Source organism: Ochotona curzoniae, unplaced genomic scaffold (genome assembly GCF_017591425.1).
Source record: "Ochotona curzoniae isolate NIBS_2020 unplaced genomic scaffold, NIBS_Ocur_1.0 contig_908, whole genome shotgun sequence".
NCBI lineage: Eukaryota > Metazoa > Chordata > Mammalia > Lagomorpha > Ochotonidae > Ochotona > Ochotona curzoniae.
The window spans coordinates 37277972-37292888 of record NW_024466607.1 but is presented as its reverse complement, the minus strand read 5'-3'; the positions used below and the strand labels follow the sequence as shown (position 1 = coordinate 37292888).

General features: G+C 45.4%; 1 protein-coding gene across 1 annotated transcript in view; it reads left to right on the top strand.

Moving 5' to 3' along the window:
* The window catches only part of CEP192 (centrosomal protein 192), a 101273-nt gene that overhangs the window by 8597 nt on the left and 77759 nt on the right, over positions 1–14917 (top strand). Inside the window, exons 5-10 of the mRNA XM_040994861.1 lie at positions 76–239; positions 2971–3026; positions 9264–9384; positions 10450–10598; positions 11825–11975; positions 13862–13989. Coding sequence (XP_040850795.1) covers positions 76–239; positions 2971–3026; positions 9264–9384; positions 10450–10598; positions 11825–11975; positions 13862–13989 — 769 coding nt within the window. The remainder of the gene's footprint in view (positions 1–75; positions 240–2970; positions 3027–9263; positions 9385–10449; positions 10599–11824; positions 11976–13861; positions 13990–14917) is intronic.

Genomic DNA, 14917 nt, shown 5'->3' with positions numbered 1-14917 from the left:
AAAACTTAAAAAAGTATTTTATAGAGTTACCCAAGGTAATTGATACTATTGTTATTTTGTTTCCTAATAAAATAGGAAAAAGAACTACATGGAAAGTCAGCATTTGTCAAGTGGGCACTGGAAGCAGTTACCGTGTCAAGGTGCTGCAGCAAGGGCAGAAGAGGACCAAGCTAAAACCACAGCACACTTCCAGGACCAAGATTCTTTTGATTCCATTTTGCCGCTGGAACAAGAACAAGGTAATGAATTGTTAGAAATTTATTTCCTAATGTATATATTTACATTTTCATTTTAGCCATTTGGGGATTGATATAGATGCTATCCTATGGAGAACTGAAAAATGCTTTGGCATGAAAATAATAATGTACTGACAGAACTTTTATAGGAAAAGGTGTCCTAACCAATTTCTAGCTGTTTCACGGGTTTCAGCAAATTCTCCTTCCTCCAGCAACTGTACTTTCGGAGAGCCAGTGTCTGCTGTATGATTAAAACCAGGAGCCTGTTTATTTATTTATTTATTTTAAGATTTGTTTATTTTTATTGCAAAGTCGGATATATACAGAGAGAAGGAGAGATACATATCTTCCATCCGATGATTCACTCCCCAAGTGGCCACAATGGCAGAAGCCTATTGTTTTTTTTTAAGATTTATTTGTTTATTGGAAAGTCAGATATACAGAGAGGAGAAGAGACAGGAAGATCTTCCGTTCAATAATTCACTCCTCAAGTGAGCACAATGGCCGATGCTATGCCAATCCTAAGCCAGGAGCCAGGAACTTCTTCCAGGCATCCCTCACGGGTGCAGAGTCCCAAAGCTTTGGGCTGTCCTCAACTGCTTTCCCAGGCCACAAGCAGGGAGCTGGATGGGAAGTGGAGCTGCTGGGATTAGAACCGGCACCCATATAGGATCCTGGTGTGTTCAAGGTGAGGACTTTAGCCGCTAGGCCACGCCACCGGGCCCAGAAGCCTATTTCTAATATACCTTTTCTTTTTCCTCACATTAATTTGTACTTTTTAATATGTGTTTTCATAAAAATTATTTTTGATACTAAACTTATGGGTGAATTAGAAGTTCTAAAAGAAATGATTGTTTCTACGAAAACAAAATTGAGTAGTTGGGAAATGAAAGTCGTTTGAGAAACTCTTCTGGACTAGATGTGGTGGATAAACTACACACACAGAGAACATTGTTAAAGTAAAATGACGGGCTTGGGCTGATTGCTCTGAAGAACTGCACATCGCTGTAACTCAAAAATTCAAAACTGGATATAGGAAAGTATAAGCTCTAGGCTTATCTATAGCAATGATATCATTAACCCCTGTGCTTCAGAGACTTTTATCATAGGCTATAAAATTGCTGAGTTAATGCACATTTGTCTAACTTAAAATATTGCTGGGGCTGGTGTGATGGCTCGTTGGCTAATTTTCACCTTGTAACCGTTGAGATCTGATACGGGTACTGGATCATGTCCTGGCTGCTCCACTTCCCATCTTGCTTGTGGCCTGAGAAAGCAGTAGAGGATGCGCCAAAACCTTGCTTGGGACCCTCCACCCGTGTCGGAGACCCAGAAGAAGTTCCTGGCTCCTGGCTTCAGATCGCCTCAGCTCCAGCTGTTGCTGTCATTTTGGGACGTGAACCAGCAGATGAAGAATTTTCTCTCTGTCTCTCCTTTTCTTTAGAAGTCTGATCTGCCTTTCCAATAAAAATAAATAAATCCCTAAAAAAACACATAAAAATAAACCATCTTCATGGCTGGTGAGAGGACTAAGGTATGATTACTGATGGCTATAGTGCTTAATGATGAAGATAATCTAAGGATAGCTGACGCTAAAGGTTGTACAATCTCATTAATACACCAAAACCCCCACTGAATTGTATTTTTCGAAAAAGTGAATTTGAAGGTGTTATGACTTACTAATAACTTACAATAATCCTTAGTTTCTGTGGGCATAAAACTTTGCCATATCTGCTTTTGCCCTTTTTTCCCCTACTTTTTCTAGTTCTGTGATTTCCTGTTATTTTATTCCTACTTATTTTATGATATATAAAAAATATGCCCAGGGAGAGGGTCTGGGGATGAAGCACCGACAGGAGACCAGGATGGTAGAAGCGTGGCTTTGTTGTTCCTCACCTCTCCTTATGTACTACCTCCCACCCTCATTTAGCAGGATATTGGGTATAAATGAGTCCAATTAGTCTAGGTGTTTTTAGCCACACGCCCAGTTCCTGTTCCTGCCCAGACTAACGAGCACTAATCAGTTCCATAGCCCACAATATGTACTGGCCCAGAGCTCTGTCCACCCACTGGGGTCACAGCTCCTTGGCGGTGGACATGTGCTATTCTGGGACCTTGTCCCTCTGCTCTTCCAAGATCCAAGCCCATACAAAGTTATTCAAGTCTGGTCAACCAGCACACCATGCCAATGTGCTAACCTAGGGCTCTCCCCTCACCTCTCCCCTGCCCAGGAACAAGCATGTGGGGAAATGCCTAGGCTTGCTCTGCCTGCCTGGACTTGAGCCCCCAGGTCTCTGCAGGCCCACTGCCCTGGTGCCACCACAAAGTGTCAAGGCTGACGTGTCGTAGCAGTAGCCGCCTATATTGGTTTGCCTGATTTGGGTCTGAAAATGTTATGATTATGTATATGTTATCTTTCTTATTGTTGAAATGGGTTGGACCAGTCATCCTGTAGTCTGTTCTTCTGTTTTGAGTATCTTTTTGCTTACAGGGTACGGTATTATTGCTTGTTTCTCTTCCTACAGTCCCGTGCAGAGCCTAAATCGGAGTTAAAGTCTTGATAAAATGCACATTCAAGTTCTCTGGCTTATAATTTGCTTTTGGTGATGTATATTTCTTTACCATCTTTCAAATGTGCTCTTATTCTAAGATAAATCCTTTCAGTTATTAGCTTACTATTTTTAGGTAGTTTTAAATAATCTAGTTCCTAAACTTTGGTTTTTGTTTTCCTCAGAAAATTCATCTGTTGATTTTTGTTCACAATCATGGATGAATAATAAGGAACACAAGGTAAGCTTTGATTTCTTGGCAATTTTTAGAGTGTTACAGGAGGGAATTCATACATCTTATTTTGTGTTGGAGAACACGGGTGGTTTCAGCAAAAATAGAAGTTCATGTCAAGTAATTGGAAGGTCCATAGGAGACTTTGGTCTTGGCATTAATGCTGTGCTCCAGGCTGTCTCCATCTCTAGAGTGTCGGTTCTCTGAAGGCAAGGATTTCCCCGTTGGCCACAGTTCTCGTCACGTGATTTTATCTCAGACATTGTGTGCGATTATAAGTAAATTGTCTTCATTCTTAGGCAACTTGAGCCTATATATTTTTTTTTAAATTTTATTTTGACATTCTTTACATAGTTAATTAGATTAAGAAGGTTCAAGGGCTACAGGAAAGTGGATAATACTAGTATGTTTTCCATATTGTTAGCTTCATATTTAAAGGGGGGTATTTAAGGGAGAAGCCCACCCAATTTCCCACCCTCCCCAGGTCCCGGATGTAGGGCATGCTCTGAGGTTCTTGCTCAAGTGGTTTTGATATTGCCACAGTTATGAATCGCTGTCAATCTTGCCACTCCAAGCACTATGAGATCTTTGAAAAATCCACTGATTGACATAGTCCATCATAGCTGAGATGGTTGGTTGCCCTGTTCTGTCTTCTCTCTTTTCTTGGTTAGGGTTCTGAGTCCAGCATTTAGATTAGGAAGATCTCCAAAGAAACTTCTTGTATGTGCTAACAAGTACAGGGCCTGGCACCGTCCATCGCTCCAATCAGCTGGTGGTTGCAATTGCTGGGTTGGTTCTGTTTTCACTCCTGACTTCCACTGGAACCAATGGGTGTTGCAGTCCAGCCTGGTTCTGCCCAGCACATACTTGGCCCTCACATAAACCAGCGGGAGCTGCAGCCTAGGTTGGAGCGACCCACAATAACCCCCACCAGGCCCACCCCCTACCCTGGTTTGCCAGTAAGTGTAGCGGTAATCCAGTCTGTCCCACACCCCATTCCACCCCAGCCGCTATCTTAGTTTTATGTCCTCCTGTGGAAGTGGTAACCCAAGAGGGATGAGCCCACTATTTCCCTCCCAGGCCTCTCCCACTCCCAGATTCCAGCTGCTGCTGCGTCTAAGCCCAAACATCCCTCACCCACTTTAATTTTGTTTGCACCAGTAGGAATAATCCGCCCAGCCCGGCTTTTCCCTGATCTAGTCCCATGAGGCGCACAGGTGTGGTAGCTCTGCCTAGTCTGGTCTGCCTCCATCCCAGCTCATGCTCTCCTGCGGAAGTAGCTCTCCTGCAAAGGAACCCTCCCTTATTCCCCTGCCAGCTCTGCCCACTTCCTTTCTTGTTCTCAGGCTGGTCGGGCGCTGCGGTCCCTTCTGGTACAGGCAACCTCACCTCGGCATTCCATAATGTGCACTAGTCTTTGTTGCGACCGAACCTGGGTCGACCCATACTGGTGCCTGGATTTGCCAGTGGATGATGTGGACAGATTCAGCCTGGTCTTGCCCCCACGTCTGCCAATTGTATGCCAGTGGGTAGCTTTCCATGGCCTTTTCTGGGCTGTTTCCTATCGTGTTTCTTGCGTTTACCTGCTGGGTCTGTGTCCTGCCAGAGGAGTTGCCCAGGCTCCTCCATCAGAACCTCTCCCAATGCCAGGTTTCACGCTTACCAGTGGGTCCATGAGCCAACCCTACTCAGTCCACCTCCTGTAATAACAGGAACTGTGGCTTTTCCTGACTGGCCTTCCACCCAATCTGGTTCTTGCTGTTGGATGTTCCAGCCCAGCCATGGTTTGTCCATACCCACGTATGGCTCACACATGGCTCAGTAGGGGTTTGAGACCCTGCCTAGTCCATCCCACATCTACCCTGGTCCTCCAGAGCACCAGGGGGAGTAGGGGTCCGGCCCAGTTCGGTGCATCCAATCCCAGTCCACACTTGTGCCAAGGGAGACTACAACTGTTTCCAGATCAGAATGCAGCCCCTCTTCCAGGCCACGCGCCTCTTGGTGGGAACCTCAGCCCAGCTAGGGTTGTCCCCTTTGCTCCCCAACCGGGTTTGTTCCCAGCCATAGATCACATGCCTGCCAATGGATGCTCTGACTCAGCTTGGCACAGCCCCTCCCCTGTCCGGAACGCTGCCTTAGACACTGTGGCTTAGCGTCCCTGGCTCCCGCAGACCAGCAGGTACAAGAGCCTAGCTCGGCATGACCTCTGCTCCCTCCTGGTTTCTAGTTTTACTTGTGGGCTAAGGTTTGCTCAGTCGTGCCTAATCTACTCTGTTCCATTACCAGTTGACACATTGGCCAGTTGTTGGAGCTACTTTTGCAGGACAAGCTCCAAGCCATAGCTTCTGCATGACTGGTATTTGGTGCTCAGCATTATTAGTGATTGAAAGTTTTGCTAAGGAAGAGTTACTGCCTGTTTCAGGTGCAAGAAGCACAGTGGGTTCAACCTGGAGCTAATTAAGCAGCAACTCAAAGAACCAAATCCCCAGAGCTCCCCAGCCGGGCGGCCAGCAGGCAAAGCCTGGAAACAAATGGCGCACTGGCCGCCCGTTAACAGCTCACCATGTGCACATGGCGGCTGTCCGGGATCCAGGCATGAGACGCCTCGTCCTGAGACCCACCAGCTGCCAGGAGGCTGCTGGAGGTTTAAATAACCCAGGCCCAAGGTCGTGCCCCTCCCAAATCCCATTCACCGCCCCATGAAGGCGGCAGGTGGGTCCCGGACCTGCCCAGTCCCGGAGGCCTCCCCTCCCCTCGGTCTACTCACCCCTAAGGAAGCGGCCCCCGAAACCCAGCAGGCCCAGGGAGAACGGCTCACCAAGTGCCCATGGCGGCCGTCCGGGATCCAGGCATGAGACGCCTCGTCCTGAGACCCACCAGCTGCCAGGAGGCTGCTGGAGGTTTAAATAACCCAGGCCCAAGGTCGTGCCCCTCCCAAATCCCATTCACCGCCCCATGAAGGCGGCAGGTGGGTCCCGGACCTGCCCAGTCCCGGAGGCCTCCCCTCCCCTTGGTCTACTCACCCCGAAGGAAGCGGCCCCTGAAACCCAGCAGGCCCGGGGAAAACAGTTCACCATGTGCACGTGGCGGCTGTCCGGGATCCAGGCATGAGATGCCCCGTCCTGAGACCTACCCGAGCCTATATTTTTAACAGTCCCATTAAAAAAATATATGAACTAAGGTAAGTGAATAAAAGCTCTAATGAGCTTATCTTGTGCTACAGCCCTCCCTATGGAGAGCCACATCCTGGATAGGATTTAAATTAAAAAATTGCTTTCCCATATCAGGCATTGGCAATCTTGAGCTTATGCTAGAAATCCAGTCTAGTATGTGTTTTTGTAGTTTGATTGGAACACAGCCAGTTCATTCGCTGTATTTATTGCTAGTTTCATGTTATAACATTGGAGTTGAGAAGTTTTCCCTGAGATTGTACAGCTCACAGAATCTCAAATGTTTAGTCTTGGATAGAGAGTGCTTGTCAGTCCTGCATGGTCTACTGGATTCTGTATAGAACCATTGAGGATTTCAAGTGTGAGCAATGCTGTATGGAAGAAGTTCAGGTGTCGTGACATTGAAACTTAGAAAGCCTGATTTATTCACTTAGAAAAATGGTTTCTGAAGAGAGAACACAAATTTTCCCTGTGGAAGAGAATTGATTTTCTTAGAGTTGCTGAAAGATTAACTTTCTCTAAGTGTGAGGAATTCCCCATCTGTAAAGATCACCTCGTACCTGGTTAAGTATTCACGTTCCTGGGAGAAAATCAGCCAGTAGCTTCCGGGCATTCTGGGGCTGGTTAATGCCCTCTCTGTTTTAATGATACAAGTGTGCCAGCGTAGTTCCGTATTCTTTTAAGATTTGCGGGTGGGGGTCAGGCTGCCTGTTGCACCAGTGCGGCTTCACACTAGCCATGGCCCCCGCTGCCATTGCTGCAGCCGCACCATGCAGGAGGGCTATACATTCTCCAGGGTCGGGACTGGGGAGAAATGGAACTAGGGGCCACTGCAGTCTTAGTGGAGATGTATACAATGATTTGTAAGGGGTCCAGTGGACCTGGCCACTGCACCTGCAGATAACTGAGGGAGCTTAAGTGCGGGGGATCAGATGTGGAAATCCAGAGATCCTCTCTGGGTCACATCATGGCACTGCCAGTGTGCACGAGACCTGGAGCTAGGGGCAGACTGTCAAGCCAGGCTAGGTCACTACACCTGCCAGCACTTGTGAGAGATGGCTTGGGGGACGACCTGGAAGGGGTTTTTCAGGGTTGTCTCTAATAAGCTGCAGCATCCACTGGTGCACAGTATTGTCAAGGCAGGGAGTGGATCATGCTTGGCTGGACTGAGCTGCAGCCTCTATTGGCAAGAGCTGGACTGGGTGCAGCACGTGTGAAAACTGGTGCCAGCGGTGGCCTGGTAGTGTTTCTTCAGGTCACCCTGATGAGACTGTAGCATCTACATGCGAGAACCAAGCCTAGAGGTGAGCTAGCCTGGGCTGTCTTGCAATACGCACCAGTACACTCGGGGTGGGACTGGCCAAGTAGTTGTATCTACCAGTACCTGTGCTGGTGGTTCAGGGAGTGGCCGGGCCTGGCTCTGCATTGGCTGGGACTGAGCCAGGTCTGAGGACCTTCCAGGAGAGGTTTCTTAGGGGGCTCCTCAACTAGGCAACTGTGGTCCATCCCTGTCTTCGGGGAAAATCGCATAAATTTATGCTCCAGTCCCAGAACACATGTTGCAGAATGGAGCCACCGTAATTGCTGATTCCACGCCAGAATAGAGAGCACAGCCAGTTACACATGAACGACAAGTCAGCCAGCTCATCCAAGCCAACAGCGGAATTTGAGTACTTCTTCAGAAGGTGGAAAGGACAGTTGACTATCACTCCTGACCAGGCTTTATAGGAAGTCCCTAGTTCTGTGGACACACTGAGGTAGACAGACAACAGACCTTAGAAAGGATTTCTCACCTCTGGTGCAAGAAAGCTGACACCTTCTCAGAACCATCGAGACCACTCAGGTGAGAACATTGTTCTGCTCATCAAGGGTGGCATCCAACTGTCTCATCCCACAGGCACTGATGTAGGCTGAGACAGCAAGGAGGGGTGCTGTCCACGCCCACCCCCAGCCCCTCCAGCACATTTATCTCCTCCACCTTCCCATCCGCCCTCACCCTCCTCATCGTATTCAGAGACCCTCATGGATCTGCAACTCCCTCGCCTTTGTAATGAGTGTTACAGTAATTATAATAAAAGCACTCTGAAACTGGACAGCAACAGTTTGATAGCCAACAAAAGGAAAAGCAGTGAGGGTAGGGGAAAAGAAATATATTAGAAAAACGTGACTGCAGGAGGCTATTGCAGCACTGTATTTTTTTTTATAGATTGCATTGTCTATCTTGAAGGGTAACTGATCAGAATAGAGACATTCGTGGGGGTCTCAGTGTACAAGGGACTGAGCATGGCAGAGTTGTGCGTTATTAATATAGATATGAGCAGAAAGATCGGGATGTTTCAAATATTATTTCCTATATAGAGCTTCCCCCCTAAGTTTTTATTAAGAAAAATAATAGTTTAAAAAAGGATATATATTCCTAACTGTCATATTTGTCATGGACTGGGTGAGCATCTGGTTTAGACAGCGTATGTCTCAGTAGCCCGTTGCTGTCCCTTGCCCAGCACTGTTCTCTGTAAGGACAGAAGTGTTTTGGGACTTCATGTCATCACCTTAAAACTAGTGTCCGTTTTGTAGGCTCTTTGTTAAGCTAATATATATATATATATATATTAATATGTAATACTAGTCTGAAATAAAATTGACACAGGGAGATGTTATAATTTTCATCCCAGCCCTTGATCATCCTTAGTATGGTATGCAAAGTATACTTAGATACTTATTTTACCCCTTAGAGTTACGTGGTCCTGGGATTAAAAAGCAGAAAAATATGTTGTTCCAGTATGTTGGTACTAAAGATTAGTAAATTTTCAGCTAAAGTTTGCTGAGCCAAACTTGGCTCATTATTTTCACTTTTTTCTGTGAGCTTTCTGTCGGTTTTCGGGATTTCTCATTTGGTGAGAGGAGAGAGGAGACTTGGGGCAAGAAGGAAGGTTATTAACTCAGGTGCAACAACTAGCCCCTCATCGCCTGCTTTGTGATGTGCTGAGTACGGTGGGGGTGGAGAACAAATTTCCGTATCCTGTTCTTCAAAGTGATGAGTGTTTCTCTTACTGTCTTTTTTTTTTTTTTCTTTCAGGTGGTCTTGCCTGCTGCTAGAAAATACTTTGAGCACAAAATTCTCAACAGTGATTTAAGCCATAGTAACTTCTTAGAAAATGAGAGACTTATGTCCTTGACCAGCTTTGAAGATTCATCTGGTATTCCAATGTGATTGGGACTTTCCTGGTCTTTCCTTTGCCACTCTGTTGCTTTTGTGCCAGCTTTTTGTGTTTTTTGCCCTCCCCTTTGAGTTCTTTTCAGCGCTCAGATGGGTTACTTCTGTTAAGTGTTGGGATTTAAAAGCTTCGTTCTGCATATCAATACTGCAATTATATTCACCCCTCCGTTTAACATTATTGGATGCAAAGTAATCATCTATTGGTGCTGCTCAGTTGAAAGCACTGTGTTTCTTTTTTCTTTCTTGTTTTTAGATTTTACTTATTTGAAAGGCAGGGTGGTTGTGAAGGATATTCTTGGTTTTATCTTTTCTATCCTCTGCTTCATTCACTTTTCTTTCTTTTTGTTTTTCTTTAAGATTTCTTTTATTTAAAAGAAGGAAGGAAGGTATTAAAGGAAGGTATTTAAAGGAAGATATTACTAAGAGAGAAGGACAGACAATAAGACTGGGCCTTCCATCCAGTGGTTCACTCACCATATGGCCACAGTGGCTGGGCCTGAACCAATCTGAAGCCAGGAGCCAGAAGCTTCCTTTGGGTTTCCCACATGTGTGCCACGTGCCAGGACCTGGACCGTCCTCCTCTGTTTTCCGGGCCACAGACTAGGAACTCTGCCGGAAGTAGAGCAGCCGAGACAGGAATCGGCACGCACAGGATATCAGTGCTGCAGGCGAAGAATAGACTTGCTATGCTACTGCACCAGCTTTCCCTTTTATGATCTGCGTATCTGTCTTATATTGTTAGTGTTGACCACTTGCCACATCATCTCAGGAAGAGTTGCTTGGCTCTCTTCATGCCACATTTATTGCTGCTATATGCATTTAATCTGTTGCTACTATATAATATTCTGGGGCCTATTTCTTTACTGTCAGCTTGCGTTAAAATGTTTGTAATCATTTAAAATGGACTAAAATGAGTATAGCTTTCTCATGTCAAATGCGAAAACAAGATTAGCCCATTGGGCCATTGGCTTTTTGGACTAAAAATCATTTGTAGTTGAGTCACTGCCTTAAAATATTCCTGTATTTTTCTATGTTTTATCGATAGATGAAGATATCAATGATGAAGAGTTTTATGATGATCATTTGGAGGCTTATTTTGAACAACTGGCAATACCAGGAATGATCTACGAAGACCTACAGGGACAGGAACCTCCAGAAAAAAATCTCAGGTTACCTAAATGTGAGCCTCACCAGGTGTGTTCTGCTTGTTATGGTCCTTCAGAAATTTACCTAGAAGAATTACTGTTGATCTCATTGGTTGTTAACGTTAAGTCTCTGGTTTTCTTTTTTTAGATAGGAGAAATACCTATTTGTCCCTCTTCTCTTTCTCTACTTTCAACTACAGCAAATATTGTTAACATTTTCCATTTTGTGTTTTCTTTCTTCTCAGTGCTTTCTCTCTGAATCATTTGCAGATAAGCTGAAGATTATATACTATTTCACCCCAAGCATCATCCTTTATCTGTTTTGAATAAAGACATTTCCTTTCGTTGGCATAGCCCTGTTAACTTTCCTTTATTGTTTCTGATCTAGAACTTAATTAAGATTATGCTTACCTTTGGTCGTCCTATTTATTTATTCTGGTTTTTTGTTTTTTTAAAGACTTACTTGAAAGGCAGGGTGACAGAAAACAAGAGGAAGTGCAGGAAAGAGAGGTTGTCGTCTCTGACTCGCTGAGCAGATGGCTGTAGCAGCAGGGTTGGAACACCATCCGGGGCTCGCATGTGGGTGGCAGGCCCAGTCACTGTGGCCATATTCTGCTGTTTTCTCAGGCTTATTCTCTGCCGGGGTTGGAATTGGAGCAATGGGGCTTGAACGGATAGTGGCTTATCCCACTGTACCACAACGCTGGCTTCTCTGTATTTTAATTTGGAGTAGTTATTTTTGGGCATTAAAACCTAGGCAGTCTTGTCTTTGTTCTGTAGAATTGGCCATGTGTGGATATGTGTGATTGTTTTTCTCTCAAATTAGATTAAGCATTTTGTCAAGACATCAGGCGAAGCATTTTTTTTATGAGTGGGTTCAGATTAAGCACCAGGGATATTGTGTTGTCTCTTATCAGGAAGCGTGTAAGCCTTTTTGTCCAGTGTCTTGTCATTGCTGTCTTTGATAGTTGTGGTTAAGGTAGTGCTGGCCTGGTGGTTAGTGGCAAAGACACATTTTCCACTTCGCTGTTTGTGGGATTACACAGGAAGGCCCTGTGATCATCTGGCTCCCTGGCAGCCTTTTGTGAACTGGTTGTATTATATCAACTGAAACCTCTGAAATGCATTACTTGGTGCTCCTTTGAATTCTCTAATCCTTTTTTGTTAACGAGTTGTCATCTTTCAGAAAAGCATTCTCTGCTCCCCACCTTTGCCCTGTCACGGTGTGTAATTTTAATGTAAAAGATGAATACAACTAACATATCCTTTCAACAGGAGAATGAATACAGTAGCGTGGCTGCTACACTTCAATCCGACAGTAACAGCTCTGTGATTTCCCGTGATTCACACTTTCCAAGAAATTGTGAAATGGCACGGAAACAGAACGAGGAAGCTTGTGCTGCTTGTCATCCTGGAGCCAGTAAGAGTGAGTACTGAAATAGGATTCTTAGTTTTTAAATTGTGTATTTGACTTCACCATTTTTCTTTAGAGTGTTTACTTGAAAGGCAGAATATACAGAAAAACGTGGATCTTGTGGGCCTGCCGCACTAGCCTACTGACTATGAAGTCCTCACCTTGCACACGCCAGAATCCCATATGGGTTCTGGTTCGTGTCCCGGCTGCCCCACTTCCCATCCAGGTCCCTTCCTGTGGCCTGGGAGGGATTATAGAGTATAGCCCAAGCGTTGGGACCCTGCACCCGAGGGAGACTCAGAAGAAACTCCTGGCCTCTGGCTTCGGATCAGCCCAACTCTGGCTGTTGTGGCTATTTGGGGAGTGAACAGAAGTTGGAAGATCTTTCTGTCTCTCTTTCTGTAGCAATTCTGACTTTTGTAATTAAAAATAAATAAGGAAATCTTTAAAAAAGATGGGGGGAGGTCTTATCGCTTCCCAAATGGCTTGCATGGCTGAGGCTAGACGAGGCTAGCGCCAGGAAGCTGGAACTCTTTGTGGATATCCTACATTGGTGAGCGGGGCAAGGACTCTGCATCTGCTGCATAAGCAGCGCCTGGATTGGAAGGGGAATAGCTAGGGCACATGCCAGTGCTCATGGGATGCTGACATTGTAGACACTAGCCTCAACTGCTGCAACACAGTGCGAGCCCCTCTCCTTGATTAAGAAAAGAGTATTTGAAAGGGAGTGGGGTGGGCGCTATAGCTCAACAGGCTAATCCTCCACCCTGTAGTGCCGCCATCCCGTATGGGTACTGGCTTGTGTTGCAGCTGTTCCGCATTTGATACAGCTCCCTACTCATGGCCTGGGAAAGCAGCAGAGAATGGCCCAAGGCCTTGGGACCCTGCACCCACATAGGAAAATGAATAGAAGCTCCTGGATCTCAGCTTTGGATCAGATCAGCTCAGCTCTGGCTCTTGCAGCTAACTGGGGGGGGGGGGGGGTTTGAACCGGCAGATGAAAGACATTTGTCGTCTCATAGAAAAATAAGTAAATAAAAAAAGAAAAAAATGAGAGTGATAACTATGAGAGAGACAAACAGATAAAAATGAGAGAGACAGACAGAGATCGTCCATCCACTGGTTCATTTTCTAAATGATAGGCAGGGATAGACCAGGCTGATGTGAGGAGCCAGAGGCTCTGTGGGTCTCTTATGGGACTGGTAAAAACCCAAGAAGCTGGACTCTCACCCCTGCCTCCCGGATGCATTTGCTGGTCGCTGGAGTCAGCAGCAGGAGGAGGACCATCTCAGGCACTCCAGCTGGGATCTGGCTTAGCTTGCTGTGCCACAATGCCTGTCCCCAAGAAGGAGTTCTTTATGATGTATGTGCATTCATCTTCCAATCCCTTCATACTTTCAGATAGTCGAAGAGTTGTAATGAATTCTGTATGACAGGTTTTTCTTTTTCAAGATTTATATATTTTTATTGGAAAGTCAGATAGAGATAAGAAGAGACAGAGCGAAGATCTTCCATCTGATGATTGAATCAGTAAGTGGCCGCCGGAGCTGAGCCAATCTATAGCCAGGAGCCAGTAGCCTCTTGCAGGTGTCCCATGTGGGTACAGGCCCCAAGGCTTTGGGCCATCCTCTACTGCTTTCCCAGGCCACAAGCAGGGAGCTGGGATGGGAAGCGGCGCTGCCAGAATTAAAACATGCAAGCCGAGGACTTTAGCCACTAGGCTACTGTGCTGGGCCTGTGACAGACTGCCTCTTCTTAATGCTGTCTTCTTTCATACACAGTTACTAAATTGGTCAGTGAATGCTGGGCATTTTGTTTACGTGAATTAACTTGACCATGAAGAAGAACTTTTACATTGGAGTATCTGAACTTGACACTGTTGCACTTTTTCTTTTCAGTTAATTCTGTGGGTGCTGAAAATGGTAGAACACAAACAGATGATGTATTGCCGTTTGCCTGCAGTACTTGGAGAACTGAGGAAAAAAGAACAGAAGGCTCGAAGGGTATTGTTCCAGAGCAGAGAAGAGTAAGTTAATATGCCTTTTTTTTTTTTTTAAGTTTTCTATGAAAAGAAATACATCTTTTGTGTTTATGATACCAGTTTTTTGTTTTTGTTTTTTTCCCTAAAACAGCAGGTATGTTGAGTTCTGGAAAATATAGAATACATACATGTCACTAATGCTTATGTGTATGTATTTGCTTTATATCACCAGTATTATAGAATTGTATACACTTTATTGCATTTAGATTATTCAACTGAAAAGTTCCTTAGTGTCTATTAAGTAAGAAAAGCAAACTGCTAACTTTTTACTTGGCTCCAGCACATTTGTCTCCATTCTCCAGTGTTCTCTGTTAGTAGTTAATGTTACTTTTCTCTTGGGCTTGAAGCTTTGTACTCCCCCCACCCCCGCTTTTTTTTTTTATTTTATTTTTAATAGTGTTTACATAGTTGAGGGATGCATGCCCATGTGGGCCTCTGATTAGGGTGAGGAGGATTAGATTTGGAGGAAGTTGGATGGGACCCATGTTTTTGTTTTTTGTTTTTGTTTTCCCCTAATGTTTCTGTTGGGGAGATGGGGGATGGGACCACTCCTTGTTGTCCAAGTTCCCTAAGTTCCCCTGCCAGGCCTGTTCCCAGCATGCATGGCGGGGGCTTGGCATGCTGTGCGCTCATCCCCGCACTCACATGCCCCAGTGGGTGCTGCAGCCTTGCCTCACTCGGCCTTTTCCCAGTTCCAGCTGCCACGCGTGACAGGTGAGGTGCTGTCAGCTTGGTTCCGTGGTCCTCCCAGGGTGAGCTCTCCGCTCTCTCACACAAACCCTTGTCTCTACTTTTTTTTTTCTGGCTTGCTTCCCTAATCCGGATGATGACTATCTTGTTTCAAGTCACACACCTGGGAACTTTTAAATAACTGTAGGCTATACCAATATGGACTCCTGTTGTAATCATATAC